Source organism: Carex rostrata, chromosome 28 (assembly GCF_964058835.1).
Source record: "Carex rostrata chromosome 28, lpCarRost1.2, whole genome shotgun sequence".
Classification (NCBI taxonomy): Eukaryota; Viridiplantae; Streptophyta; class Magnoliopsida; order Poales; family Cyperaceae; genus Carex; species Carex rostrata.
Genome location: NC_135945.1, coordinates 3,409,465 through 3,436,300, shown reverse-complemented (window position 1 = coordinate 3,436,300; position 26,836 = coordinate 3,409,465). Strand labels below are relative to the sequence as shown.

The following is a 26,836-nucleotide window of genomic DNA, read 5'->3' as shown; positions in this document are numbered from 1 at the left end:
TCTAATGCAGTTGTCATTGTCAAACAAAAAAGAATATTGATGTAGTGGTCGATTAGTATTGGCTTAACCTCACTGACAATTGTATTGACAATCTATTCACTTTTTACACCTGCTAGCCTTTCTAAGAGGTTACCAAATTTTGAAGACAAGAGGATAACCATTCGTATCATCCGATATGGCTGAATTAGTATAATCAAATTTCCAAGCAAATTCCAAGAAAATTTAGCAAGGCCTTGAAAATTTTATTTTCTCGTATCTATTCCAATCAAATTTAAACTATGCAGATAAGACGTTGATTTCAAACAGATATCAGACTTGAAAATAAATATTGATAAGTCTGAAATACTAGGTCTGAAGTTAAATAATATGGAAACTCAGTATTATGCTTTATGAAACCATACATTTGTACATATGTACATGTTAGCAATGTATAAGTCTCACAAATATGTGATTAATTAAAAAGATAGATAAAATTATGTTGGATTCTTTTTTAGGTGGAAATTATATTGGAATATTTTAAATTTGGTCAGCTCAATGGTTAAAGTCAGATTGATCCCATTTTTTATTCTGTAAAAAAATTTGAGACATGATCACTAGATTAGGAGTAATTGAACTCTGGTCTAAGACAAGAAAAATAAAAAAAAAAGGTAAAATCACCAGAGGTTAAAATAGCATCGATTCGAATTATTTGCCTATAAATTTAAGTGTAGTGAAATCGAAATTGTTGATTGTCATCCTTTGTAAATATTGCTGGAATATTATGGACAAGTAATTTTCAGATAACATTTTGACTTAAAATAATTATTCTTGAAAATAATATTTTGAGAAATAATTTGCCTTTTAATTTGAAACAAAATGTCTAATTTGAAAATAATTATTTCTGAATTTGTTTTTTTAACTTTTTTACCGACTAAACTAGAAATTTTACAGTATAGCGTCAGCGTTAAAAAAAAAAGCTCTTTAAACTATAATATCCGTGCCAAAGAGAACCGCTTGGCTGCTCGGACGTTCTAAAGTAGAACTTCTTTACCATTTTTCAAATTTTTTTGTAAATATTCTATTTTTTTAATTTTATTTTATTAAATGCTACAGACAAAAAAGAATCGAATGTACCACTTTCTTTTATTTTTTTTTGAGAAATAATAGGGGTCATGCCCATATTTAATTGAGAAAATGGTTACAAAGTTTGTATCCAAATTGAAAATAAACAATGCTCAAAACATCTTGAGCAGCAAATATGAAAGTAGTTAAAAAAAGTAAAAATAATAAAATCTAAACAAATACTAATTGAAACATTTATTAATCTCCTGAAGTTGCAACAACGACTTCCTTCCCTTAACTGGGCTTATGTTGTCCCTGTCAGGCCTTGTACCAGTTCGGTACCAGAAGGTGTATTTCTTCCTTTGATCGTATCAGTCCCAGTTTGTGTCCTACCAGTTGCTGTCTCCGGCTTTCTTCATTTACCTTCCCTGTTAATTATCCGATTCCTTGCGCGTTATGTGTACGCGATTCATCCTGTGCCAGTTGTATCGATCGTACCGGTTTGTCATAAGCCTTTAACAGTGCCAACACTTCCTCCAAAAGTTCCTCCACTGTCTTGCTTGTATCCGCAAAGCATCTATTACATCTTTCCCGCCATACTATGAATTGCATGATAGCAATTGCTGATTTCTGCGCCTGATTTATTGCTCCGATAGTACCAGTTCGGATGTAATTTGCTTTTAATCTAGGCCATCCTTGATACGGTCTTTCGAGTGAAAGTGCTTGGTACAATTGTATGGTGTAGGTGCAGTTCTGAAACAGATGTCTGACCGTCTCTCTATCTTTCTTACATAGAAGGCACATACTTGCTATATTCCACCCACGTTTTTGCAGATTGTCATGTGTGAGGATCTTGTTTCGTGTTGCCAACCATCCGAAAATTAGCATTCTTGGGGGAGCCCTTATCTTCCAGATTTTGCAGATTCTGTCTTTGATAATTGGTCCTTCTTTGAGTGCTACGTAAGCCGATTTAACTGTGAACTGTCTAGATGTTGTCCATCTCCAAACTAGTTCGTCCCTGCCCCCTCCTTGCAGGTTTAATTGCTCCATGTACCTGTTTAGAGTTAGTAGTTCTTGGCTTGCTTCAATTGATAAGTTGTCCCTGAATCGAGTTTCCATCCTCTGAGTGGCAATTGTCTGTCTCAAAGTGATGTTGTCATCTAGAGCAAAAGAGTGAAGATTCGGCAGTAAGTGCTTGAGGACTCCACATCCCCAGTCTTGGTTCCATAATGAGATAGAATTTCCATCCCCTGGTATCCAATATGTCGATACTGTGAAGAAAGATCTAATGTCTGCTTTGATTGCCAAAAATACCCCTGAGTCAGGTGTCATGTGTACTATTTCCGCCGTGTTATGAAAAAGTGTCTTCCACATTTTATTATCTGGTTTGAACCAACTCCAGTGCCACTTTAGTAGCAGCGCTGTGTTGAAAGTTTTCAAGTCTAGTACTCCCAGCCCTCCACTTGATTTTGGTTGACAAACTAATTCCCAATTCGCCAGATTGTACCCCTTTGCATGATCTGCCGCTCCGTGCCATAGGAAACGCCGTCTAATCTTATCTATCTCATCCAATACCCATTGTGGCATCTTTAGAACAGACATGTAGTAAATAGGCAACGATGACAAGATCGAATTCAGCAGAACAAGTCTTCCAGCTATTGAGAGGAAACGGGCTGCCCATCCCGCCAGTCTCTTGTTTAATTTTGTGAGTAACTCCAAGTAAGCCGATTTCGGTAAGCGCCGGTCTGATAACGGTATTCCCAAGTAAGTGGTCATAAATTAGAGAGATCCTCTTACAACACTTGAAGATTCACAAAAATGGGAGGTTTACATCTCTTACTTCTCATATGCTTGCTCTTCTTTCATCTTCCATCAAACTACTTTGCCACAAATGAAACTGACATGTTTTCACTTCTCTCCTTCAAGTCTTTCATATCCAATGGCCCGTTCGGTCAATTATCATCATGGAATGATTCTCTTCATTATTGTCAGTGGCAAGGCGTAAGGTGTGGCAACCGCCATCCCGACAGAGTAACTGCTCTCTCTCTGGGTTCATTAAGTTTGTCAGGCCATATATCACCCTATTTGGCAAACCTTACATTTCTCAAAAGTTTGAATCTTTCAGATAACCAACTTTCTGGAAACATCCCAGCACAGATTGGTCATTTGAGTAGATTGCAATTTCTCAATTTGAGTGTAAATAACTTTGCCGGAAATATTCCATCAACTCTTGGTAATTGTTCCAATTTAGAATTTCTTTATCTCAGAAACAATCATCTCCAAGGAACCATCCCTTCCAATCTAATGCAATGTAAAAAATTGAGAGCTATCCATTTGAGATATAACTTTCTTGTAGGAGGCATACCTCCGCAGTTTGGCTTCCTAGAACTACTAGAAGAAATGACTCTAAGTAGAAATAATCTTACCGGATCTATCCCAAGCACCTTAGGCAACCTTACGCATCTATATGCTCTTTATCTTCAAGAAAATAATTTAGATGGTTTCATCCCGCCTTCACTCGGCCAACTAAAGGCACTCAAGTCCCTTTCCCTCATTGAAAACAATTTGTCAGGAAAGATACCACATTCCATTTACAACCTCTCAGCCATGGTTGACTTGAGAATAAGTGGAAATCAACTAGAAGGAAATCTTCCTTCTAACTTTTGTGATGCATTTCAGAACCTACAGATTCTATCACTGTACAAAAATAAACTTAGTGGACAAATTCCAATATCCTTATCCAATTGTTCAGCCATTAAGTTGATTAATTTAAACTCAAACAATTTCATAGGCGCAATACCAGATAGCATAGGAACCTTACAAAACCTTTATTTCCTTGACATGGATACCAATCAAATTAAGGCCACAGGTGATGATTGGAGATTCTTTGATTCTTTAATCAACTGTACATTTCTACAATTATTGGATCTTGGAAACAACCAACTCCAGGGCATGCTACCTGGTTCTATAGCAAATCTCTCTACTAGTCTTTACTACTTAGGACTGGACATGAATCCAATTTCAGGAAATATTCCTGCAGAGATAGGAAAACTAACCAACCTTAAGTATTTAGAACTAGGTCTAACATTTATCGAAGGCACTATCCCAAAAGAAATCGGCAAACTTTGGAATTTGGGATTGTTAGGCCTAGAGGGAAACATGTTATCAGGTAAAATCCCATCAACTTTAGGTAATCTCACCCTGATGAATGCACTCCATCTTGAGAACAATGCATTCACTGGGAGTATACCAGAGGAATTAAGCAAAATGCAAGTACTAGGTGCCTTGAATCTTTCAAATAATAAATTGATAGGCTCAATCCCAAAGAAACTCTTCAATCTTCATTCACTTTCTATCAGCCTCGACTTGTCAAATAACTATTTGAATGGATCATTGCCACCAGAAATTGGTCAATTAAAAAATGTAGCAGAAGTTCACCTATCAAATAACAAATTAACTGGTCAAATTCCTAGCACAATCGAAGGGTGCCAGATACTTCAAATACTTCATCTTGATGGAAACCAGTTGAATGGGTCCATTCCTTTCTCTTTGAGCAACATGATAGGGTTGCAAGATCTTGATATCTCAAACAATATTTTATCTGGTCCAGTACCTGGATTTATTGGTCAGATGAAACTTAAGTTTTTGAATATTTCTTTCAACAATTTTGAGGGGGAATTGCCGAAAGATGGGATTTTCAGGAATTCCAGTGCAATAGACATAAGAGGAAATTTAAAACTTTGTGGCGGAGTACCTGAAATGCATCTACCCAAATGCGTTTTAGATAACAAAAAAAGGAAGCGCTATTCCAAAATTATCGTTGTAATAACTTGTTGCATAGGTGGTATTATATGTTTGTGTATAACCATGTTTTTGATAGCCTGTTTTTGTTGGAAAAAGGGATCTCATAATAATCCCCTACCCTTTGTGGCAAACAAATTTGAGTTTCAAAGAGTGTCATACAGCGACATCCTCAGGGTTACAGATCATTTTTCGTCAGAGAATCTAATTGGAAGGGGTAATTTTGGAGCTGTTTACATAGCTCCGATGAAATTTGAGAGTGTGACAACTGTTGCTGTGAAGGTACTAAATCTCAACCAACGTGGTGCTTCTAGAAGTTTCTTCTCTGAATGTGAGGTGCTAAAAAAAGTCAGACACAGAAATCTGATCAAAGTTTTAAGTTCATGCTCTAGCATAGACCACCATGGTAATGATTTTAAAGCTTTGATTTTTGAGTTCATGCCTAATGGCAGCTTAGAAACATGGTTGCATCCCGACACGTGTACAAATAGGCCATTTAGGTGTCTTAGCCTCATCCAGAGGTTGAATATAGCAATCGATGTTGCAACAGCTTTGGATTATCTTCACAACCATGGGCCGGCTCCAATTGTACATTGTGATCTTAAGCCTAGCAATGTGCTTTTGGATGATGACATGACTGCACATGTCGGTGATTTCGGGCTTGCCAGATTTTTGGTTCAACCTGATTCTATGTCTTCTCTGTTGACAGGAAGTACAGCTGGACTTAGAGGTTCCATCGGTTATATTCCCCCAGGTACAAGCTTGTTCTTATGATAAATTAATTTTGTGTTTAGTATATAGGTATAAGTAGTTATGTACCTGCTTACAGAAGTGTTTGTGTGTTTATTATTTGTTTTATATTTCTTACCCTATCATGATACAGAAAGAATCACTTCAACAACATTTGCTTTGTCTAATATGTTATTTTATTTATTTTAATAGATGGTTTCAAACCTAGTTAGGTCCTAGCTATTAAATTGATATGTGGATGGTAAGTGAGCACAAGCTTTCACAAAGCGAAATTAAATCAATACATCTAATTAACCTTGACAACATATATACATGGTGAACAAAATGGAGGTCAATTCCTTTCCCCACCAAAAGGAAGGTTATGATTGTAATTTGTCTTTTTTTTTTAGAATATGGCATGGGAGGTCTGGCATCAGTTGAAGGAGATGCATATAGCTATGGAATTCTTCTGCTTGAGATGTTTACTGGGATGAGTCCCACCGATGAAAGATTCAGAGACGGATTGAACCTCCACATGCATGTTGAGATGGCTTTCTCTGATCGTGTGATTGAGATTATCGACCACAAATTGTTCCTAGTCAATGATGGAGGAGAGAATGCAAATGTAACAGAGGATGTTCATGATTGCTTGGTTTCGGTGATTCGATGCGGTCTCTTGTGCTCCAAGTTGTCACCAAAAGAACGCATTGGGATTGAAGAAGTTGTCAAGGAGTTGAATTGGGCTCGAGTGAAGCTGCTGACATGAGAGAGATCAAAAGTGACAAATCTAAAATCTGAGTTCATGAGCTATGGAATTAATCATTGGTATTGTTATTAAATTATCTGGCTGTTATGTACATATATATAATGTGTATAGATGTATATGAACCTGTTGATGAAAATTTGGATACAGTAATTGGATAGTAGACGGCCACTGGTAAACCCAACAGTGATATTTATATGCTTTGTTAGTTTAGTACTCAATGCTCAGTCCATGTGGCAAGGTTTGCTATATAAACTGATAAATGATTAAATATATATATATATAAAGAAAATTTAGCAGTGGCATGCTGTTATGTTTAGTTTAGTACTCAATGCTCAGTCCATTGTTGTGAATTAATTATTGGTTTTTCTCCTCCATATAAATGAAAAACTGGACAATTAATCCATTGGTGAAAGATTGGTGTTATTATTATATATATCTTCAAATGTCTTCAATTTTTATGCCTATGTTATGTCCCTATATTATACATGCCTATGTCATTCATATTCTCTCATATTTTTCTTTCTAAAACAATGTTGCATTAATTATCACGGATCTGGATTTACCTATTATATGCAACAAAACAAGTGGGTGTGGCTGTAGAACTGACAGTGGGCTCCAAATGATTTTTTAAGTAATTAATCAGTTGATTGCTAGGTACTTATTATTGAATGCTAAGACTTGCTTGTAATTAATTAGAACTGACAGTGGGATTCAAATTGGAATTGGTTCTTCTAATAACATCCAAATCAATTTATTTTGTTCCAAAACAAATGTCACATTTTTCGGCCCGTTGTAATTGGTTCAATACAACCTTAGCAACAAACTCAATTATTAGATGATCTGTGCTAGCGCCTAGCAGATAGATAAAATAAAGAGAAAGTTATGCTATGAAAATGGGCCTGGGTTGAAAGATCAGATGTGAATATTTTTGAATGTATGGGCCCATAAATAAGTGGGCTAAGATCGAGTTGAGATCATAATGGGTCTTGGGTAGAGTGGAAAAAACGTGACGTGCCGTTACTAACACGCTGTGACTTTGGTCTCATGCCATGCCGTGCCATGACCAAGTGAACAATGACCCATGTTGTGCCATGCCATGACCAAAATGTCGAGGGGTGGTCATGGCACGTGAGTCACCCCGTAACTCGCGTGCCTTGTCCAAACATAATTGGTTACGTTTCTCATGTTTAACTATTTTTTTATAATTTGAGTTAGTTTATTCAAGATTCACCATTTGATTAAGATCTAATGATCCTAATTACACATGACTCGCGTGATTAGGTGTCATGCCGTGTCATGATTAGATCTTTTGCGTGCCGTGTCATGCCAAATTTTCTACAAGCTGGTCACGGCACACGACACACGAGTCACAACAAGGAACAATAACACGTGCCGTGCCGTTCCGTGACGAAGTCGGCTCCACCCTGCCATTTTTTCCACTCTAGTCTTGGGAGTTGGGACCAATCAAATCAAATAATTGCTTGGTTTAAAAGAAAAAAAAATGCTTATTATAAAAAAATTCTTTATTATATTCTCCAAGCATTGCCAAGTTTAATGTAATGTTATTATTTAATTGTTTTTATTTTATCCTTCTCTGACATATACAATTATAATTACTTTATCTATTATAATGTATTGCAATGGGAATTCATATCACCTAAGGTAACAGAATATTTTTGTTTAGATCTGGACCGTCCGATCAAAATCTGAAACCTTCTTAAAGCTTCTTAAAGCTTTTTTCCTCTGTTGCATATCCTCTGAAACCTTCTTAAAAAGTAATTTAAATCTGTCAGTAGGACCCACCCGTCTGGAACTATTAATAGAAGTCATGTCAAAAAAGCTGGAGCAGAGAAATATTGCTCCTGTCTGTCCAGTTTGGGAAATATTAATGTTTAACGGATCGTCTCCGGTGAGAAAGGTAAGATATTAACTGACAGAGTAGTATTTTCTTTATGCAGCGTACTGTTAATATAGTCGAAACAGTGCTCAAATTACTTGGTGAGCTAAAAATAATTAATTACAAATCCATTAAAGAGTAAAAAAGAGAGGAAAAGGATGGGCCGCAGAACACCGGTGCGAACCGCCGCATTTGGGTCCGCACCGTATTCGGCAGTCGTCCTAGATTTCAAATTCTCCGAAAAATAGAGTTTTTTGGTTTTTTTTTTTTTGGAAAAATGCTAGAAATAAAAATTTCGGTTAAATTTGTAGTGACAAGACTCGTGAGAAATTTGTGTTTTATTCATGTATTATTCATTTTTTTTTTTACATTACCAAATTGAACTCCTAATAAAATGCAAAAAAACATATAATACGTTTTATTCGCGAATAAAACACGAGTAACAAATTATTCGCGAAAAAATGCAATTTTTTTTCTAGAAATTCTTTTAATTTTTTTTATCGGGGGATTGGTTTTTTTTTCTTTTTTGCTTCTTTATTGAATAAAATCATTTCCGAAATATACCCGAATTATATCCGAATCACGAACTGAACCTGAACTATTTGGTTATCATTGTACCCACTACTAACCCGTCTGGAACTAGTAACAGCCTAACAGGAGCCGTGTCAAAAAAGCTGGAACAGAGAAATATTGGTCCTGTCCGGTTTGAGAAAAATTATTGTTCCAACTTCCAACGGATTGTCTCCAGTGAAAAAGATAATGACATTCATGACAGAGTAGTTTTTACTTTACGCAGCGCACCGACAATGTAGTGAATGCAGTGCCCAAACGACTTAGTTCGCTGCATGAAACAAAATCTATTCTTTCAATATCTTTCCCATTTGTTTCCCTTTGCATCAGTTGATGGGTATTAATTGTCCTCCCAAAAAAAGGGGGTTATTAATGGTCAATTAACTTTATATAAAATTCGTTTTTTGTTATTGAATTATTGAATTTGATTAATTTATTTTTATGTTTGTCTAAATTTAAACATTTTTAAAATACATTCTGAATTACTTTAATTGTTTCAGGTGTCCGTATCTGCTACCACCTGTTAGGGAAGTGAGCGGTCTGATGAGTATCAGATCGAACTAATTTTATGTGCAAATAATTATGATCCAACATTCAATATGTATCGGACTGCATCTGATTCCTGCGTATTAATTAGCATCCAGATCCATGAGATGAGTTAAAATTAAATTTTGCAAAGTTTTGATTAATTATAAAAACAAAAATTTAATTTTTGGACGAAAATGGATCTCAAAATTGAATATCGCATCTTTATAAAGCTAGAAATAATTAATTATAAATTCATAAAAAGAGTAAATTTTTGTAACCTATTAATCATGTCACATATACATCCTCACTTCTATAAGAATTATATTTTCTATTCTTATTATTATTCAGATGGAATGACGCATTTATTTCCCCGTTTCTCTCTTTATTTAAAGAAACAATTGATACAACTAATTATTTATTCTTATTTTTTCTATTCTTATTATTCGGATTTGAAACTAATTAATTATTTAAATCTAATTTATTATTTTTTTAACCCTTACAAAAATTCTGGTCAGATTCATTGTGTAGGCAAACAACAGCTGTAACTTTGAATAGAAACCTCTCATCTTACTCATTTATACAAATAAAATGCCTCAAATTATATTAATTTATCTGAAATCCCTCAATCTCTCAATTGTTTATATACTGTAGGCACGGAATTAAGCTGTCGTTCATTTGAGGACTTTAATTCTTATTTCAACCTAAAATGCAATAATAATAATCTTTGAACAATTCAATTTCTTGCTGTGTGAATGGCAATCCAATCTCCACCACACCTTGCTCTTCTTTGCTCTCTGCCAAAGCCATTGCACCAGAGTATGAAACAGATACAACATCCACCTTTACCGGCTTCCCCCACCCGAAATCAACATCATAAACCCTAAACCGCAGCGACCCGGCCGCTGATAATGGCCCGTAAACGACCTTCTCTTGCACATTCCTCAACCAATCCTTTGCATCACTTATCCCGACTTTCTTTACTTCCTTGAACGCCTTGCTAATAGCCTGACATGCTACAAAAAAAACCATTCGGGCCATGAAGATCTTTCGCATTTGCCTGTACAAAGCATGGTCCAATGCAATTTCCGAAATAATTCTCCGGAATAGCTGGTTGAAAGCACCGACGAAGATCCGCAACAAAGATACAATACGCATCTTTAGTCTCATCTGGCATAGTTGATTTTGCTTTTAAATAGCCGATCCATACGAAAGCATAAATGATGACCGCAGTAGAGCAATGCAGTACTGCCAACTTTCTATTCTCTGCTTCGCGCCTAAATTTCTCTTTGAGAAAATTGACATGATCTCGCTTCAGTGTAAACGAAGCGAGATAAAGCACCTCGTTCTCATCTGCTTCAACAAGTTTGAGATACTTAGGGCTCAATGAATTCTTGACCACAGCTGTGTATAATGATCCATTACTGTCAGGTATAATCGATCAATCCACTATCGGTGGTGCCGGTGCATGTTCCATCGACAAAGAATTGCTATGACAAATAGCGGCCCATGTACGCATGAAATTCACAGAGCCGTTACCGTCGCATATTGAGTGGCTCACTGTAATTCCAATTGCTACGCCATAAGATGAGAAAACGGTGGCCTGAATCGCAAGAACTGACTCATTTTTGTTTAGATGAGGTACCAGTGTTTTGAGTTTCGACATCAACCTCGGTTCGTCACCAACAAATTCATGATGATGATCATCAGACTCGGCTACCATAAAAGTAACCGAATCACCATCTCTATAGTGGATCTCATACTTATCTATTGTTCCGGGTACCGCCCGGATGTTGCCGGCAAAAGGAAAGTAGGATTGGAGGGCAATGGAGAGAGAGGATTTGAGAGCAGGAAGATGAGAGGAGATAAATTGTAAGGTGGTACCTTGGTAAGGGTAGAAAAAGAGGCGCTGTACCGGGGTAGAGTTGAGCCATAACACATCAAAGAAGGTTAACGGTATGGATGTCTCTGGTACGGTACCGACCGGTGGAGAGATTTTGGTGGTTTCAATGATTCTTAGAGAAGGTGCAGCAGCTGCCATATATATATTTTTTTGGAAGTCAGTCTCAATTGTGTGTGAAATAAGAAGTGGGGAGAATTGACTGAGGCTTCTATATATATTGATTTGTTTTTATTTTTTTGACAAAAAGTACCATTAATTATTTCTTTTAGATTAAAAAAATATTACGCATACAATGGAGATAGAAGAAAAAAGAGAGAAGAAGGTCAAAATGAGACGAAATTATTGAATGGTGTTTAAATTTCAACGAGCCGTGTACAAATATTGATCTATAGTATGGGCCATTATGCACTATGCATAGTACCTTAGCATAACTCCTCTATTCAAAATGTTAATTATATTTAACAAATGAAACAGAAGTACAAAACTTAATTGCTTATTTAATTGTGAGAGATAGATTTATTTTCATTAACTTAATTTTATTAATTCTCCCAAAACCGTTTTATTATGTAGCTCAATTATTTGCTTGAATTAATCCTACAAATGACAAATTAATTGAAGTATATATGTTTCAGTTGCTCATAATTATTTGCCCTTTTGAACTTATCTCTTTTCCCGTTTTATTGACCGGCCCTGTTTAATTGAATTCACATCCTCTCCATACCTGATAAGGGAATCTTTTACAATTACTAGATCTGGACCGTTCTTTTTAAATTGGCACGAATCTCAAAGCCCAAAAACACAGCTCCCATGGTAACCCAAATCCCAAACCGGTTGAGAGTTAATCTCAAACCGTAAAGTGAGGTGATCCTCTGCAATACCTGAGAGGATACCGATTCCTGTTTAATTAGCATCAATTATATAGCTAGACATATATATTTAATTTGAACGTTTTGTTCAATCTTATTAAAATATGAATTATGAAATGGAAACCAGGACAGGTGATCTGTCGATGATATATCCTATTAATTTGGAATTATATTGCATTAAATACATCTATACTCAGCTGGTACATGGTGACAATTGAACCACCATTCAAATAAAAATTTAAAACTCAAGTATTTGCTTCTAAACACATCAATAATTAATGCATGCATGTAGCGCATGTATTTGACCAACAAATTATCTCTTCTTCCCTTTTATTCCCCCGGCCATGTTTAACTAGTACCAATTAATTATATTACCCATATATATATTTTGTAAAATGTTATAAATAAAACTTTAAAAACTTGAATATAAATGCTGGAAATAAAATTTAAGCAAAATTGGAAGGCCTTTTTCTATTAAACTAGTTAATTGATTGGCATACTCGTATATGATAGCTTGGAGCCCATAACACTTCTCAATAATTAATGTATGCATGTAAGATGTAATGCATGTATTTGACCAACAAATTATTTGCTTTTAAATATATTAATAATGCATGTAGCACATGCATTTCAACTACGAATTATCTGACCAACAAGTTATACAAGCCTGACCAACAAATTACTTTCTTTTAAATATATTAATAATGCATGTAGCACATGTATTTGAACTACGAATTATCTGACCAACAAATTATACAAGCCATTATTTTAACTGCAGATCTTACCTTCCATTAGTCAATTGATTATGATGATGATGATGATCACAATGACAGCTTGGAGATGTCTACTAAGAAGAGGGCTGTATAATTAGGATCAACAGAACATATCTTTTGAGATTAAAAAAAAAATACCAGCTGTCTTGGTTTATAATATCTTCTATTTTCCCAAGTATTTGGGTTGATTGAGTTAAGAATAGATTATTTTTGAAGTTAGGTTATTCAAAATAGATTATTTTGTGTTTGATTGAGTTTGAATAGTTAAAATAGAAAATTTAATTTGCTTGTCTTGTTAAAATAAATTATTCACAAGAAGTAAAATTTAATTATTCTAACATAATAAACAATGAAAGAGTTATTTTAGCCATTTTTATTTTGATAAACATCCCATCCTCTGAGATATCTCAAATTATGAGTGAATATATGGAGATTCTCGACAGTTCAAATAATGTGTGCACGAACCTTTTTTTTTTGAAAACCTTGACAGCAGCTGTCAAGTATAATTTTCATTAAATAAAATATAAAATTACATCTATCATTAATCGTTTCACATCTACAACATCATGTGTGCACGAACCTTAAAGCATAAAATTACTGAACCCCGTGCTTTAGATTAGCTCAAAATTTGAGATATCGCAGAGGATACGGACTCGTTATCCAAAGGACACCACGCATTCCTTCCTCGACGTGGCTGACGTCAACGGGCCCACCACAGCTAAAATCGGATCTGTCTAGTCAGATCGGGTCGGGTTTCAAACCGTTTGTGAATTTCAGGTCGACTCGGATTGTAGATTGTAAAACTTTGAATTCTTTTCTGATTGGGTTTTAGATCATATTCCCGCATCAGGTTGTATCGGATTTTGAATCATTCGGGTTCAGGTCAAGTCGATCGGGTTTAAGTTAAACAGTTTGTAATCGAGTCAGATTTTGACATGTGAATATGTGATCGATCGATCAAAATAAAAGTCTTTGTGCAGCGTTCAATTCTTAATACCAGTACTAACTACCGGAATTGTCCAAAATTGAACCAAATGAATCTTTGAATAATATGCTTTATTGTGCTTAACTGCTTATTCTACTGTCAAAATATTTTCTTTCATCGTTTATAATTTCTACTTTCTTGGTATAGTTATCATAATTTACAAGGATAGGACTTGATATCATTTATGGTTTGACAGTACCAAAAACATGAATCGGATATAGACTAAAACTTGGGTAGAATTATGAGTGAGACTATATATATTAATATTTAATGAGGAGGGTTCAAATGCACCCAAATTTTTGTGTACCCAAATGCACCCTATCTTTTAAATCCTTTTTCTCTGTTTTCAAAGTCCAAATAGTTAATCCGAACCGTTAGATGCGATCTATATATTAAGATGTGCTTGGAGAACAAATTTTACATTTTTTTGAATTTTTTTACTATTTATTAAACCACTTTGAAAATCGCTGATCCAATGGTCCAGAAAATGTAAAATCAGCTATTTTCAAAGTGGCTTAATAAATAGTAAAAAAATTCCAAAAAATGTAAAATTTGGTCTCCAAGCACATCTTAATATATAGATCGCATCTAACGGTTCGGATTGACTATTCGGACTTTGAAAACGGAGAAAAAGAATTTGAAAGATATGGTGCATTTGGGTGCATTTGGGTGCATTTGAACCCTCCTCATATTTAATATATACATTATGGATTAACTCATCCTATGAATTCATATCTTATCTTCAAGGTTGAAATATGAACTGTTAAACATTATTTTTTTTTTTACTACTTTTCTGAATAGGTAGAAAATTATTGATTTTCTATGGTCCAAATTTTTTAAATTGAGTGATTTTCTACTTCTTAAAAGATAGTAAAAAGAATTTAAAAAAAATATATAAATTTTGATTTGCAAGTATATTTTAGCGTGAAAAAAAAAGATTAAAGGATTTAGATCATCTATTTGAACTTTAATTTTTTGTTAAAGATATAAATTTATAACTCTAGATTCTATTTCTACCTATAATTATTTATAAGTTCTGTAATTATCAGGCAATAGGTTTGAGCTTATTTGAAGCCTAAATGATTTAACCTTCAATTAGTGCCATCAGCCACTAAAATAATTACAGGGTGAAACGGCCCACATACATAAATCCAATAGAAGCTCAAAGCTCATTCTTTTTTGAATAAAATGAGCCCAATATAGGATAATATTCACAATTATTTTGATAGTCGTCTGTTTTTTTTGTTTCCCCCCTAAAATGGAGTCATAAAATACATAGAAATGTGTTGCATTTAATATGAAAATTATATATATGTTTGTTGCGGTTTAATATTTGACAATATGATCTATAAAAATATACAATTGATGTTTAGCGTGAATTGATATTGATCGTAACACAATATAATTGATGTAAATCGTATACATCGTATCCATCTCTATGAATTTATAATGAAAAAATGGTAAAATATAATTATATATGTTTTATTGGATAGAAAAATTATTCCTACACATAAAATGGTAAAATATATGCTAGTTAGTTAATTTAAAAATAAGTAATTTTGCTAGTCTTTGTATTCAATTAGTATATGAATGTAAAGTGAGTCCAAAAATACATGTTTTGACATGTATTTTGCATGATATGTTTGATATATAGAACCTTAGATAATTGACTCATTGGTTTAATATATAACAGAGCTTTTGAATTGGCAAAATACTCTTTGATTACTTTTCAAGTAGTTATTATTTCAATTAAGAAAATTGAAGAAAAAGATAATTTCTTCTTACTTTCAGATTTTGAACAATATTCAACATACTCTACAGAGATAATTACATATGTTTTTCTTCAAAAACAAAAATGAAGAAAATAATGAAAAGCTAATTGAATATAAGTCATTGGAGAAAACTTATGTAAAATTGATAATAGGTTAATTTTTATAATATCTGATTTTAAAATATATTAAATGTAAGTGTCCGCCTGGTTCATCTGTAAAGAAAAATATTCAACGTGATATCTGAGCCACCTTATGTGACTTGGTTAAAATCAGGGGTTCAATACAAAAGAAAGAGTGGACGGCACGATTCTTGTGTGTAACTTGGTTAATCTGGATTGATAGATCATGAAAGATGGGAATTGGTTAAAAAAAAATTACAACAAGGTGTTTAGATTAGAAGATATATAATATACATTTACGTCTTGAAAAAAAAAGTATTTCATTAGGACGATCAGCCTATGTAACAATATAGAGTTAACCAGTTCATATTGGATCAAAGCTAAAACTTTAGAAGGGTATTGGAATGCCTAAGGGCTTTCCTTAGAAAAAAAAGAGAAAAAAGAGAGAGAAGGGTATTGGAATATATTTTGTGTATATTTTTTCTAGTTGTATAATTTTTTTGTACATTTTTCCGTTGTTATACAAAATAACATATTAACTAAATGAACAAATAACATTTTTAAATAATATAAAAAATAGAAAAAAATAAAAAATATAACCAATCAATTATCAATCTATCAAAAAGTTTCACAAATGATATTTAAAAATAGGAACAAGTCAATAACAATAAAAAAGGTGATACAATTTTATTGTAGTACATATCTAAATAAATTTAGACTTTTACACTAAAAAAAACATTAATGAGATACATAAAAGAAAAAGCTAGACTATTTGATCAAAGGGTTATTATTCAATTCGAAAATTTCATCTTTTAATCATAGTCGTTGACAAATCAGGACATCTACATATTTAATATAAGAGAAAATATATAATAAATCTATGTCTGAAAAAAGGCCTTCCATTAGGAGTTAGGACGATTAGCCTAGGAAATAATATAAGGTGAACCGGCCTAGGAAATATTTCACAGTTTGAGCATTTTTCGAAATCCTGTTAGTCTAACAGGGTGTAAATTTGTAAATGAATTGCTAATTTTGGATATTAATAAAAATTTCAGTATATTTTGGGTACATTTTTTCGTTGTATAAATTTGTATATCACAGCTTCAAAGGAAGTAATCTTTATTGATTAATTGATGGAAGAAGCAATATTTTCATCAAATTTTTTTCAGCACTTTATGCGCAAATAATAACTAGTATCGTACCCGTACATTGCAACAAAAACATATTATAAAATAAAGAATATCAAAATTTTGATTTACAATTTGAATTTTAAATTTTGATGCAAGTAAATAGATTTAATAATAAGAAAAAAGACAAATGACTTGTAGTTATATATATGTCCCATGACCCATAGAAGCTAAAAGAATATTTAGTGAAAGTGAATTCGTATTAACAATTTAGTTGTTTCATTTTGTGGCACTAATTATAGTTAATATTACTAAAATACCGCATCAATATATATTCTCCATATAATTAATAACTGAAACTAAGAATGAACATGAACATACTAATAAAAAAAATCATATTTTATCTTAACAAAATTGAAGAAGTAAAATTGTGAAAAGATTTACTATAGCTTAAATGGACTAATGCATTAAATTTAGAGATATTAAATAATTTGATAAGATATTAAATGCTGATAAAATATTTTTAAAAGATATCAACATTTGATATTCTCAAAAATAAATTGATCATCCATTATGATTCTTAAATAAGAAAATAAGGAATGAGAGATAGCTGGAGATGACAAATAAGGAAATGAATAAATTGATTTTCTCTCCAATTGTGTTCTCTATTCAATTTTAATTGTAGCATATCGTGTAGCAATATGTGTGGCGATTATGTTTCTAACTAAATTTAGACTTCGACATGTAAAAAAGATGTATTTAATCAAAAGAAGACATATTATTTGATTGGAGGGCTGATATTAAATCAGAAATTTCTTCTTTCAATCATAATTGGATCAGGACATCTACGTGCATAATATAAGAATAGAGATATACATGTAAAAAAAAAAAAATTGGGTGTGGTGATTCTAAAATAATTTAAAATTGTTACGGACTATTTGAAGGTAACATGTGGTATAGGAAAAAAAAAACATCTTTCAATTTTATTTGCCCCAAAACCTTTATTTTACAAATTATTACAAAAACAAGTAATATTTAAATATAGAATTCTATTTAATTAGTACTATGTCCATACAATGTTTTAATTATAACATATTTTTCCTTGAACCCTTGACCAAAGAGCACATGATAAATAAATAAATTAATAGATAAATAAGACCCTAGTATAGTTATTAATTTTTAATTTGAAACTTTGAACGGCCGCTCATGGAAGAATTGTACGCTCAAATGTGTGATTATATTAAGGAAAAAGAAAAAATAAATGTGCCAGCTAGTCTACTCATTCAATTAGTGTTTGACAGTAAATTGAGACTAGAAATGCATGTTCTAACATGCATTTTTGTATGATATGTTTGGTTTAACATCATATAATATACACGACTCATTGGTTTAAAATACTCTTTAATTTCTTCCAAAGTTTTCGTTATATATATTAACTAAAGATAATAAAAAAAGTTATCTAATTTCTTTAATTCTCTATGTTAGTATAACTATTATATTAATTAAGAAATAATGAAAAAAAGTTTTATAATTTCTTTTACTCTCTATAGTAAGCATATATAACACTATGAAAATAAATCATGTATATTTTTTTTTCAAAATGAAAAAAAGAAGAAAAAGAAGACTAATTAAGTGATAATTATAGATAAGTTATTGGAGAAAACTTATATTATCATGATCATTTTCTGTTTAAGAAAATTAACATGACTTGCAAGTTCTATAGACGGGTCAAATATGTATTGTTAGCTTATTTTCATAAAACATTTACTTAATTTTTTATATATCTAATCTAAATTGTATTTGAGAAAAATTAACATGATGCTCAATTTCTGTCCAGACTTAAAATTTATTGTTAGTTTATTTTCGTAAAAAAATTAATTAATTAATTTATTTAGTCTTAAAATATTATATTGAAGAATATATTTACTATTTAGATGAAAATTAAGAATGATTTTACTCATGTTTTTCCATTTTATGATGATAAAAAATTAATAGAAAATGAATTTTACTATTGTTGTCATATTTATAACTTAAATATAAATTGCATCAATAAATATATGTTTATTATATCAATTTTTTGATAAAATATGTGTTTCCTATATAACTCTTTTAGATAGAAATTTATACATTTACAATATTTATGATTGTTATTGTCAAAAATATTAATATTCAAAATTGAAATAAAGTATGCAGTATATCATATAAACCTTAGAATTGGATTAGTAACAAATTCACTTTAATTTACATCAAACATCAGCATTATAAATAGAAAAATTCAAAGCTCAAAGCACATTATTAATTCCAAAGTTTGCAACTTTACACACGAAAAACTAGCAATGGATAAAACCGCGAGTTTATTGTCAAAGTCTAAATTAAATATCAACATCATAAATATACAAACCCAAAACACATCAACTTAATTAATTTAAAAATACGCAAAAAATAAATAAATATAGACTTGACATCAATGAATGGGTTAGACACATATCACCAATCCTTGCAAAGTTATCACACGATAAAGAACCGGTAATGAATAAAAGCATATACAACTCTCATGAATATGAACTTCACCAGTAGAATTTGAAATTCAATATACCAAATATTTTTTTTATTTTTTTGTCTCTTCAATTTCAAAGCATCCATGCCAATTTTCTATAAGGATAAATTTTAGCATATATAGAATGAAACAAAATCATGCTAAGTTCTGGCACTACAACACTAGACGTGAGTGTTAACAACTACAGCTCTGGTTCCGATTCCCAATCGTCGGCAAGAAGAGGAAGGGAGATGGCGGAGCAAGGTGACAATGGAGAAGGAAAAAATAGAGAGGAGATAGGTCAGAGGAATGACACACGCATGCCTGCACAAGGCGCCACAGATATGAATGCACAGGAGATTACACAGGATCAAATAGCGACCTTTCTACTGGGAGAAACAAACATCTCTCAGATTGGGGAAAGTTTGCAGAGTCTAATGATTTCCCCTGTGTCATTCAAACGGCTACATTCTACTGAGCGTGAACAAAGGGGGGCGGAAAAGGACGGTTTGGAGAGAATTTCAGAGGGCAAAAGGGATGGGGTAGAAGAAAAACAGTTGTCTCAAGCAGAGGTTTTTAATGAGGCGACAGAGAAGGACGACAATGCATTTAAGGGGAGTCTTTTCGCTACTGCAAAAGGTGGGATGGAAAGTCAGAAGCAAAGCTGGAATGGAGGCATCCATTTAGACTTTTCTCTCACTGAAAAAGACATTCTGGGTTCTCCTCAAGGCCAACAACCCCAGCAGGCCACGGCCCAAAATGAATTTCCTGATTTAAATTCACAAGTCGATCTACAACTAGAGCATACAGGGCCGGCCCAAATTGAGCTCTCCTCAATTATTGCGCAAGCCCAACAGGGGAAAGAATTTATGATGGCAGGCAAGGATGGGCAACAGGCTATAGAGGCAACTCCACTCCGTGCTCCAAAATTGCTAAGAAGGGGAAAAGAAAATTCAATCCCAGTGAGGAGGAGTGCAAGGGTAGAGGCGATGGGGAGCAAAGAGCAGGGGTATTATAGGGACATGGAGAAGGGCGCAAGGAGGGTCAGAGTGAACGACAAGGACAAGCTCAAGATCGATTTTGAGGCAAAGAAAGACGACATCAGTCACCACTTGGCTATGGCGATTATTGGTGGATCGGGTCTGGCTGCAACCGATCAGATTGGGCAAGCATTCCAGGAGGCGGCACTCAAGGATGGGATAGAAAAAGGCAAGGACCTGCAGGTTCTGACGGGTCAAATTGCCAATGATTGAAAGACCCAAGGAAGAGAAGGGCTGGGCAACTGGCCGACACTCAGGGAGTCGCTTGAGTTGTATCGTAGATGTTTATGTTTTCTGTTTTTTTATGCTTTTAGATAGTCAGTGGGTGGGATCTTTTTGGATGTATGGAGGAGTCAAGTTATGCTTAGGGACTCAAAGAAATTGTGAGGGCTCTTGGTTCCTGTGTGGAACTTTTTGTTTTCTATGGTATAAGTGGATAGGCAGGAACAAGAGACTAGTAGGGTGTTTAATTGAGGAAGAGAAAGTAGGAGGTTTAGGGGTAAGAAGGAGAAGTAGAAGATGGTGTACCATTAGTTTAATTAATGAAATCTAAATCCATTAAATTTCTGACCTGGAATGTAAGGGGTTTGAATTGCAAAAAGAAAAGAATGGTAATTAAAAAAACTATAATGGAAGAGGCACCGCAGATCTTGTGTCTGCAAGAAACTAAGTGGGATGCGGAAAATGATCAGTTTGTGAAACAGACAATTGGAACAAGGCTGGATAGTTATTTGATGATAAAAGCTCAAGGCACAGCGGGTGGGGTACTTTTGGCTTGGAACTCGGCAATTTTCACTAAGCTGGCGCAAAAAATAGACCTTTACTGCCTCTCAGTGGATCTAGCCTTCAACACTGATGATACTGTCTTCCGAATAACGGGCACATATGGCCCCTCAACCACACCTCAAAAACCGGCTTTTTATAGAGAATTACAGGAAGCAAGACCAACAAGTGTGCTGCCATGGATGGTGTGTGGTGACCTAAATGTCACACTACTGCCGCGAGATAGAACAGACAACTCAAATCATAGGGTGCAAACAAACAGGTTCAGAGCAATAGTTGATGGATTGCAATTGCAAGATTTAAAATTACAGGGAAGGGCGTATACATGGTCAAATGAACAAGAAAACCCAATTTTTGCAAGATTGGACAGATTTATGGTCTCTACGGCGTGGTCTCAGACTTTCCCCAACTCGATGCAGATGGCCATCTCAAACACGGCGTCAGACCACTGCCCGCTAGTATGCAATGTGCAAACAAAATTCCCTACTTCTAACATTTTTCGTTTAGAAAATTCATGGATCAGAAACCAAGAGTTCAAGGAGCTGGTCAATTATCAATGGGAACTGGCACCAACAGCTACTACATCGACTGAGTTGAATATTAAAATAACAGGTTTGAGAAAGGCAATAATTCAATGGAAGAAGGGCTATGCTGAGGAGTTCAAGTATCAGTCAAACCTCTGCAAAAATTGCCTACATTGGATGGCACAACAGTCAGAAGTGAGACCGTTGACCAATGTTGAAACACTCTTAAAGCAGCTGTTGTTACAAAGGTATTCTAACATATGTCAGGAGGAGGAAAAATGGCACCAGAGAGCTAAGAAGGCTTGGGTTAGCAAGGGCGATAAAAATTCAAAATATTTTCACATGTTGGCAACAAAAAGAAAAAGAGCTAATCTAATTGATGTCATACAAGAGGGAGGGGTTCAACACACACAGCATAAGGACAAGGCAGCAGCTGTGCATCGATACTTCGCAAAATTAATGGGAGCTCGGCACATGGTGACCAATGAATTCGACATGTCCCTACTCTTCACCAACCAGCAGGACAAGGTACAACACATGTCAGCTCCAATCACACTACAAGAAATTACACAGGTAATAACTAAAATGGGAAATAACAAGGCAACAGGCCCGGATGGCCTCACGGCGGAATTCTACAAAGCCTTTCAACAGAAAATCATTCCGGATTTATTGCAAGTCTACAACAATATTATCCTAGATCCGCAAGCAACATTGCATCCACTGAATGACTCCCATATCATACTGGTGCCTAAGAAACAAGGAGCAACCGAAGTGGCAGACTTTAGGCTAATCAGCCTAATTAATTCAGTTCAAAAAATTCTTTCCAAAATCTTGGCAAATAGACTACAATTAGTCATTGCAGATTTTGTCATGGAAAGTCAGACGGGTTTCATAAAAGGGAGACACATAAACCAGGGATTCCTATATGCGCAAGAGGTCGTAACTTTGGCTACTAGGCAAAAGAAGCAGTTGGCTATTTTCAAGGCAGATGTATTCAAGGCATTTGATACACTGTCTTGGGATTTTCTGAGGCAAGTCCTGTTAGCAAAGGGTTTCACCGAAAATTGGATACGAATTATAAATACCTCAACATTGCAAGGAACGGCAAAGGTGGTTTTAAATTCAGTGGCGGGAAAAAACATCATACTCAGAAGAGGGGTTAGACAGGGAGACCCGATGGCTCCGTATCTATTCATCTTGGCCATGGACTTCTTGTCGACATGGTTTCAACACCTTGTCAGAGAAGGTCTTTTCACTCCGCCTTTTCAAGACTGCAAGCAGTGCTTGCTATATGCGGATGACACTCTTTTTCTCATTAATCCGGAAGATCAGCAGCTCAATTTTTTGAAGATAATCCTTACAATTTTTGGAGACTTATCGGGCTTGCATGTAAACATGCAAAAATCAGAACTCATCATCACAGGGATAACTACGCAAGAAATTGGATCCAAAGCTGTCATAATGGGATGTAAACCGTCAAAGTTCCCTATGAAGTATCTTGGTATGCCACTTTCAAACAAGAAACTTGATAAATCACAGTACCAACCGTTGATCACAAAAATGGAAAAAATACTCTCTACTTGGAAGGCAAGCCTACTGTCGATAGGAGGAAGGGTGACATTAATCAATGCCACGCTCTCAGCAATGCCCATATACTTCATGTCAACCTTCATGCTACCAAAATGGGTCTTAAAAAGGATCGACAAAATTCGAAGAAAATTCTTATGGCATGGACATAAGGAAAATCAGCAACAAAACAGGTACATAAGCCTCGTAGCTTGGGACACGGTGATCACGCCAAAAATTAAAGGCGGTTTGGGGATTAAGAATCTGGCCACGATGAACAGCGCCCTAATGGCCAAACTGGTTTGGAATTTCATCCAACCGGAGAGGCAGTGGTGGTTGCACTTTCTTCCGCACGCACACAGACCATGGGACATGTCGGGGCAAACGACTCTTTGGAAGTCAATCACTCAGATAAGGCATTTTTTTGAGACTTCGGTGGCATATGTGGTGGGATCAGGAACTGAAATCCTTTTCTGGCATGACTCTTGGATGGGCATGCCACTCAAATATCAGTATCCAGATCTATACCTGCAGGCGCAAAGGGGAAACCTATATGTCAGTGAGGCGAATAATGGAGGAGATTGGGATCTTGCTCTAGAGACATACCTATCACAGGACTCAATAGACCAAAGTGAAGAATTGATGCAACAGCTACAACATATAAATATTGAAGAGACAGTGGCAGATGTGGTCCTTTGGAGATGGGAGATGACAAAATCATTCACGGTCAAATCATTTTACAAAGGTATAGAAGAATACCCGATTGTAAATGACATCCGAGCAAGGGCATGGAACATCGGGGCTCCACCTAGGGTCTTGATTTTTATTTGGTTAATGTTGAGAAATAGAATTCTCACTGTCGACAACCTTGTGAGAAGGGGATGGGAAATTCCGAATAGATGTGTCCTTTGTAAGATGGCATCTGAATCGGTGGAGCACTTGTACAGTGAATGCCAGTATACAACTATGGTGATTCATCATCTACTCGTCAGAACCAGACACACACTCAGGCTCACAAATATGCAAGCACACTACGCACACAACATTGTGAACAGTGGGGATATGCAAATTAGAAGAATGCAGGTAGTAATTTGCTTTGTAGTGTGGAGAGAAAGATGCAAACGTATTTTCAGAGAGGAAAGTAAGGATGAGCATATGCTATCGATGGAAATTCTGGAGGAGTATGCTAGCTGGTTTTTGGGAACCTGACAAGAGGCGTATCAGATCAAGAGAGGACAGAAACTCAACAAAAATGCAAGAATATTCACCTGTTAAACTTTTTCTAATATTTCTTACATTTCTGTTTTCAAATTTCAATGTGTCACACCCCGCGGCCACGGGTAGTAACAGTCCCCCGCCGTAAGCATACAACGCCGTGTATGCTTACAAGGCTAATCACAATTTAAACCAAACAACACGCAATTCAAAACAAGTTTCTAATATAAAATCAGAGTACACAGTCTGGATAGTAATAATACAACGAAAGTATCGCATCCGGATACCAACCATGAGGCCTACCCTATATCTATACAACCAACATATCTAGGGTCCTGAGATGGTCAGCTACTATGGCCCACTACTCGCGTGCCTCTCCGGAATCAATCGTACCTGTACCTGTAAAATAACCGGGAGGGTGGGGGTGAGAATAAAATTCTCAGTGCGAATTTGCCACAGTTTAGATTATTGGACTTGCAATCAAACTCTATATTCAAAGATGAAACCCAAACAATAAACAATGCAACAGTTATATAAGAAAACATAAATAACAGAATGCCACTACTCGACAACAGTTAATCAACCTGAAACACAGTTTACGGAATTTCAATATGGATTTCAACACACAACATGTACTTTGGCTTAACTCGATTCCTAACGCAGTTCATTAGGGCTTGTAGCAATTACAGATGTTCTCTCGAGCTGAACCGTTATCAAACCCACATCTGTAGGGTTACAAGCGCCTACAGATGGCCAACCAAGCTGGACCCTTTATCGGACACCCATCTGTAATTGTTGTTTGGCTTAACCATTTCCTAAGGTCCGGTTACAAGTCACCAATACAGGTCAACTTGACACATATGCAAACACACGGACTCAAAGTTACCTATACAGGTCAACTTTGCTAAATCTCAAGCAAATATATCTCAAGCCACACATATAGGTCAGTCTCGCAAATTCTACAGATCGACGCATAAGTCAGCAGCGTCACCTGAATCCAGCCACCTAAATAGGTCGGTCTGGCAAATTCTACAGATCGACGCATAAGTCAGCAGCGTCACCTGAATCCAGCCACCTAAACAGGTCGGTCTGGCAAATTCTACAGATCGACGCATAAGTCAGCAGCGTCACCTGAATTCAGCCACCTTAACAGGTCGGCCTGGCAAATTCGTAAACACAGGTCAACGGATAGGTCACCGTTACCATATCCAGCCACCTAAACAGGTCGGCCTGGCAGATTCATTCACAACAAGCACAATTCATAGAACTAAACAATTAATAACCATACCAACATGCCAATCAACCTTAACTAAAACAATTCAATCATTCTCATTTATGCAATAATCAATATACAGCATGAATTCCAAAATATGCAACAATTAATCATTCAACATGACAAACGAATAAACAGTTTAATTCCTGAAAACAAAGTATCAAACAAGTCCAAGAATCCCGCACCTTATTATGACGAGCGTACCGCTTAAGCTAAGGATCGGACGTCTCGTATGGTCTCGCAAGTTCTTGCTCGACCGAGCCTACACCTATATTATACGTATACTAGGTTTAACATTGGTTCAGGATCGAGGAGTTTAATCGAGTGGTGCTAGGGCTTATACCTTCCCTATTCAATTTCTATGTTTTTGGTATCAATTCGTTCGGTTCATTATTTCTTACCAAAATCCTCTAGGTCCTCGGGACCATACAACTCTCCATTTGGTGACCATCAATCACCGGTTCACTACCTTGGTTCTCGGTTCATTTCAATTTACCGTTTGGTTAACCCTAATTTGGTCAAAACCTCAAATCGGCTGTTAAATGTTCTAAAAATTCACGATCAGGAGGCAACCCTACCGATTACAAGTCTAATTGGTCGGGTTAAGCAAATCAAATCACGATTAGGCCAACTTTCAATTTTGGCACGAAACCCTAGAAATCAGATTTCATAAATCGGAAGAAATCGGGAAAAAGAATGACAAACAAACTAGTAAGAAGTGTAGAGGAACTAGTCCTCGAGCAATTCGAGCACAAATCTCGGGTTTAAAACGAGAATCCGAGAAATCGAGAAAATTCGAGGTTTCGAAAGTAAAAAGGAGAGAAAGAAATACCAAATAGAAGGGTTCTGAGAGATCCTCGGCTGCTTTCTCGGTTCCAAACTCGATTTCTCGCAACAATCGGGAGTCTGGAAGAAACGGAAACTCACGGGATCTTTTCCTTCTCTCTTAACCGAAAATAACTTAGAAATGGGGATAATGGTGAAGTGAGAGAGAGAGAAGGTTTAATTTGGGTTTTAGGGTTAAA

At 35.1% G+C, this 26,836-nt stretch overlaps 3 protein-coding genes across 3 annotated transcripts; 2 read left to right on the top strand and 1 right to left on the bottom strand.

Annotated features, from left to right (window-relative positions):
* The first annotated feature begins 2,820 nt into the window (after positions 1-2,820).
* Positions 2,821-6,537, top strand: LOC144545712 (uncharacterized). Its single transcript, XM_078294258.1, has 2 exons — positions 2,821-5,596; positions 5,982-6,537. Exons 1-2 carry the CDS (start codon positions 2,860-2,862, stop codon positions 6,335-6,337), a joined length of 3,093 nt encoding a protein of 1,030 aa, XP_078150384.1. The 5' UTR covers positions 2,821-2,859; the 3' UTR covers positions 6,338-6,537.
* Positions 6,538-10,028: 3,491 nt separating this feature from the next.
* LOC144545517 (coumaroyl-CoA:anthocyanidin 3-O-glucoside-6''-O-coumaroyltransferase 1-like) lies at positions 10,029-11,370 on the bottom strand. The gene is made up of 3 exons (XM_078294083.1): positions 10,845-11,370; positions 10,484-10,733; positions 10,029-10,389 (listed from the first exon to the last, which is right to left on the bottom strand). Exons 1-3 carry the CDS (start codon positions 11,368-11,370, stop codon positions 10,029-10,031), a joined length of 1,137 nt encoding a protein of 378 aa, XP_078150209.1.
* A 9,709-nt stretch (positions 11,371-21,079) lies between these two features.
* Positions 21,080-24,532, top strand: LOC144545516 (uncharacterized). Its single transcript, XM_078294082.1, has 2 exons — positions 21,080-22,005; positions 22,117-24,532. The coding sequence occupies exons 1-2, from the start codon at positions 21,080-21,082 to the stop codon at positions 24,530-24,532; spliced, it is 3,342 nt and encodes a 1,113-aa protein (XP_078150208.1).
* Positions 24,533-26,836: the final 2,304 nt, after the last annotated feature.